General features: G+C 63.8%; 1 protein-coding gene across 3 annotated transcripts in view; it reads left to right on the forward strand.

The window, feature by feature from the left end:
• The window catches only part of PDGFA (platelet derived growth factor subunit A), a 16,733-nt gene that overhangs the window by 8,954 nt on the left and 3,017 nt on the right, over positions 1 to 4,762 (forward strand). For 2 of the 3 annotated variants that reach the window (XM_024763535.1, XM_024763536.1), the window contains exon 5: positions 4,496 to 4,622. In XM_024763535.1, coding sequence (XP_024619303.1) covers positions 4,496 to 4,622 — 127 coding nt within the window. The remainder of the gene's footprint in view (positions 1 to 4,495; positions 4,623 to 4,762) is intronic. The other variant, XM_024763537.1, reaches the window with a different exon arrangement.

A 4,762-nucleotide genomic window follows, 5' to 3' on the forward strand; every position in this document is an offset into this window, starting at 1 on the left:
CTGAGGCTGGAGAATTCTGGGGGGGGTGGGGGGGTGGGGGGTGCCTGTCTAGAGGAGGGGCTGTCCCCTTCCCCCCGCCCCCCGCTGGAAGCTGGCTCTGGGTGGGTCATGATCCCACGTGACCCTGGGGGCGTGGACTTGGCACCTTCCACGAGAAGCAGCCCCGCCCCCTCTCAGCTGGGCCTACAGTGGCAGGGGGTCCATCTTTCCTGGAATGAGGCCTTCGCTTGTGGGGTGCAGTAGAATTCATTTCTCCACTAGGAATGATTTCAGATCTCCTGTGAGTCAGTGAGTCTAGGCCTGTCAAGCCGGCCGCTGGCCCCCGAGTGAGGTGCGGGGTTAAGGACCCTGTAGCTGGCACGTGGGAAGCACTTTAGACTTGTAACTGGGACTTCACTTGACCTTGGGGACTTGGTCCTCTGCGTGCTTTGGGTGTTGAGTAAGCAAATTCTGCGGCCTGCTGCCCCACGGTCTCAGGCAGACGCTCCCCTTGGGGCCGAGTTGCCCCTGGAGTGCTTGCCTGGGGCGCCGGCTTCCGCCTCAGGGCTCCAGACTCGGGCGGTAGGGCCCCCAGCCCCGCACTGCATCCCCGCTTTCCCCGCTGCTGCCTCTTCCTCAGTTAAAGGAGGAAACTGAGGTCTAACCGCCCTGCCTGTGGGGTCTCTGCCGCCAGCCCGGCCGGCCCGCCTCTGCTTCCTTGGGTCTGCGGGTCCTCGCTTGTGGCGTGTTGGAGGGGTCTTATGAGCCCCAAGAAGCTGGGTAACTGAGGTCTTTCTCTCTTGGGCATGGGGGTGGGGTGCCCAAGATTAGATTGTCCTGCAGGTGGGCTCTGGGGCCTGTCCTTAGGGCGTGAGACAGGGGCGTGGAGGCACAGGGGAGCGGGAAGGGAGTGGGGCTCTCTGCTTGGGGGCTCTAGCCTTTGGGGATCCCCCACTGCTCCCACCCCGGCTTCCCGCAGTGTGAGGACCAGGGCGTGTCTGGTCCTGGGATGGGCATTAACCCCGCCTCTCTGCCCTGGTCCACCCTGAGGGCAGGTGGGTGTGCAGAGCTCCTCGGGGATCCTAGCGGCACAGTGGGTGAGGATGGGTGGTCCATCTCTGCTTGGGCACAGGCCCGGGGCTCCCCCATGGGCCTCCGTCTGCCCAGAGGGCTCAGTCCTGCAGTCAGGGGCCAGGCAGCCTGGCTCCACGTCGGGGGCCCTGCCCCCCTCAGACCCGGTCCCCTTCCTCCGTCTCCTTCTTCAGGGAAGGCATCCCCTCCCTGCCAACCCGTCCGAAGGTTGGCAGGAAAACATCCAGCCCCAGACACTGGGGGTTCTGGCAGAGAGGAGACAGAGGCCAGTGGGAACAGGAGGCCCCTTGTGGGGGCTGGCTGGCCCCCCAGCCTGTCCAGGAGCCCTTCCTGTTCCATTCGGGGTTGAGGCCGAGCAGGGAGGGGGCCCCTGGGAACCCCAGGCTGGGTGCGGTGTGATGGCTGCTGGGGGTCGGTAGGGATGACGCCCTCCGGGTCGTGCACGGTCAGAGGCGCCCCTTATTGAAGGGTGATAACGGTGAGGTCGGGAGTGTTGCCCTCCTGAGGCCCAGGCGGCCGAATGGCGCAAGGTGTCCTCAGCTGAAGGCAGCCCCCAGGCCCTGGGTCAGGACACGCTGGGGTCGATGGCCGCCCCCAGCTCCCCACCGTGACCTCCATGAGGCTTTTTGTGCCCACAGCTCGATGGCGGCCTTGGACCTCCAGGGCCTGCCCTCGGGGTGGCATCTGGAGCGGGCCCCGGCACCCCTGCAGACCCTCCAGCTTCGCCAGGTGGGCAGGGGTCCCGGGGGCCGACTTCCCTGCTCTCTGCTCAATGTGGTCAGCGCTTGGTGTCTTCCCCGCGGTGCAGACCCCGGGATGGGCTGGCAGTGGCTCGGGGTGAAGGAGCAGCTCTGAGTAGCCATGTCCCCACCTACGGGCGAGCCTCCAGACTCTCACACGGTGGAAGTGTGGGGCTGCATTTGCTTTCAGGGCAGCCCATGGGCCAGGCCTCCAGAAGCTTGGACCCAGCTCTGTGGTCATGCCCAGGGTGGTTGTCTGCAGCTCTGCTTTGCTAGACCTCAGGCTTCTGGAAAGTGGGTCTGGCGTGTCCACCTGGGATGTCCAGTAATGGGTCTCTGCGCCCAGTATTGGACTGGGGGGTCGCTTTGGGTGGGAGGTCCCAGCTGGGGCCCCATTAGCCATTGCTGTTTGGGGAGCTAGTTTGGGGCTTTGGGGGGAAAGCAGTGGCAGTGGCAGTGAGTCTCAGGTAAAGGGCCCCTGAGTCCCTCCCCTCTGGTGGGTAGGGATGCCCTACCCTTGCCTGGGGGGGAGCCCTAGCGGTCAGGGAGGCCAGCACCTTGGAAGGTGGGCATGCCTCTGGGGCCCTGCCCATCGGCCTCAGGCCCTGGAGCTGGGTCGCTTTCTCTGTGCCGTTGTGGCCCCTAAGCCGGGCCTGGAGGAGGACCACCTGCCTGTGAGCCAGGTCGAGGTCTGTCGGCCGTGGAGCCCCGGAGCCCTCACCCAGTAGACTCAGGGTGTCCCCCTGGCTAAGCGGTGAGCCCAGGGCCTCTGCCGGTTCCAAGTCCAGGTCTCCTTCCGGCGAAACAAGCCCTGTTCATGCTGCCCCAGTTTCCCCGTCTGTAAAACGAGCCGCTGCTATGCCCTCTCAGGGTAGCTGTGAGTGTCATAGGCCTGGCACGTGGGGTTCAGCAGATGCTGGTGTTTATTCTGGATGGCACTCTGATAATCTGGGGGGGTCCCCTGCAGGGCGTGGCTCTCCCTGGCCCTCCTGGGGGCGTCCTGCCTCATAGCAGCCCAGCTCGGGGGGCCAGTGAGCGGCAGGAACTCAAGGCCATGCTCGGAAGGGTGACGGCATTGTTGGATGGCGTCTCCTGTGGGTCTGCTCCTGGAACATGCGGGTGGGGTGTTCATGACACAGCAGCTCTGTGGTGGGGAATCTGAATGTCAGGTTTTTCAGGTGCAGCCCAGGCTCCCAAGACAAACAGCGGGAAGGAGGGGAGGGATGTGGGGCCCCAATAGGCTCCAGTATGGGTCTGGGGCCCGAGGCAACGGGATGGGGTCCCAAGGGTGTCAGCATCTTGATCTGTGGCCTTGGCTATTGTGCAGGGCGCTTTTGAGAATTTACTGCTCACAGCGTGTTCTTGGGGGGAGAAGTGTAGCCATTTCCTGGCCAGACAGAGGTGCCAGACCGGCCTGGAATCCTTGCATACCCAGAAGCAGGTGCCACCATAAATTCCGTTTGTTTTTCTTTGATAAGAAAAACAAGATTTTTCTCTAAAGACTTGAGCAGCTGGTGTCGTGTGCCCTTCACCAAGGGGCCCACGGGGGACAGCGCCGCCGGACCGTGCACCGGTCCCACGGCCTGTCTGTCTTGTGGGTGGCAAGCCCGCCCCCGTGCCTGGGGCCCTGGGTCCTCGTACCTTCCCCGCAGAGGAAACCCGGGGAGGTGCCCAGAAGGTGTAGCCACGTGGCCACGCCGGGCCTGGCCGGGGGTCCCCCATCTTCTGGCCTCCAGGCCCTTTGTGAAGGACTGTCCCTGGGCTGGGGGCTTCTGCTCGTGGCCCGGGGTTCCGGTCACGTTAGCCAGTTCTGGACCACGAGCCAGGCTCCCCCGGGGCCTCCATGTGCCCAGGGTGAATGCTGGGTGGGCTCTGCTCCCTTCCTGCCTGTCTCCCCCGGGAGAACAGCGAGGGGTGGAGTGGGTGTCCCTGAGGGCCATCCCGGGAACTGGGACCCGGGCAAGACTGCAGGGCTGGGCCCGGCCCCACGTTGGGTGGCCGAGGGGTTCTCGTCTGGAGTCTATGACAGGCCAGAATCTGCATCCAGACCGACAGCCTCCCTGTGAGCCCTGAGGGCTGTGTGCTCCTTCGCGGGCCTCGGGGTGGATAGGAGGGAGGGTGACACCCGAGCCGCAGACCACGAGCAGTAGCCCTGTTCCTTGGCTGCTGATAGGCAAGTACACATTGTCCCAGAAGTCCCTAAAACGTGGGCGCAAACACCTTCCTTCACCCAGAGCTCCCACCTTGAGTGCATCCCTTCGGGCCTTCTCGTGTGTGAGCCCTTTAGGTTTATTTTAAGTTAAAATAGGACCAGGGACTTCCCTGGTGGTCCAGTAGCTAAGACTCTATGCTCCCAATGCAGGGGGCCTGGGTTCGATCCCTGGTCAGGGAACTAGATCCCACGTGCCGCAACTAAGAGCCCACATGCTGCAACTAAAAGATCCTGCATGCTGTAGCTAAGACGTGGGCGCAGCCAAATAAATAAATAAATATTAAACAAAACATGGGACCAAACCGCAAATGCTGCACCGAAGCTCGTTGTCTTCTCTCCGATAGCCCTGCTTTTCCCACTGGGAGGAGCTCAGAGGTCAGCAGTCGGGCTGCTCGCACCCCGGGTGGGGCCCGGCACCTCCCTGCTCCCAGGGCCGCATGCGCTTGTCCATAGCCGGCCGCTGTCTCGGCAGGTGGCCAAGGTGGAGTACGTCAGGAAGAAGCCAAAGTTAAAAGAGGTGCAGGTGCGGCTGGAGGAGCACCTGGAATGCACGTGTGCGAGCGTCAGCCCGAGCCCCGGCCACCGGGAAGAGGAGGCGGGTAAGGGGCGCTGTCCTGCTGCTGCAGTGGAGGGTCCGGAGCCTGGCTTCTGTGGCCACGTCCGGCGGGCTCGGTGGGTGGGTGGGGGGAGGCGGGATCGGGGGCTGTAGCCAAGGCCCGTTTACTAAGCTGCACTTGTG

The sequence above is a fragment of the Neophocaena asiaeorientalis genome, unplaced genomic scaffold (genome assembly GCF_003031525.2).
Source record: "Neophocaena asiaeorientalis asiaeorientalis breed wild unplaced genomic scaffold, Neophocaena_asiaeorientalis_V1.1 scaffold223, whole genome shotgun sequence".
Classification (NCBI taxonomy): domain Eukaryota; kingdom Metazoa; phylum Chordata; class Mammalia; order Artiodactyla; family Phocoenidae; genus Neophocaena; species Neophocaena asiaeorientalis.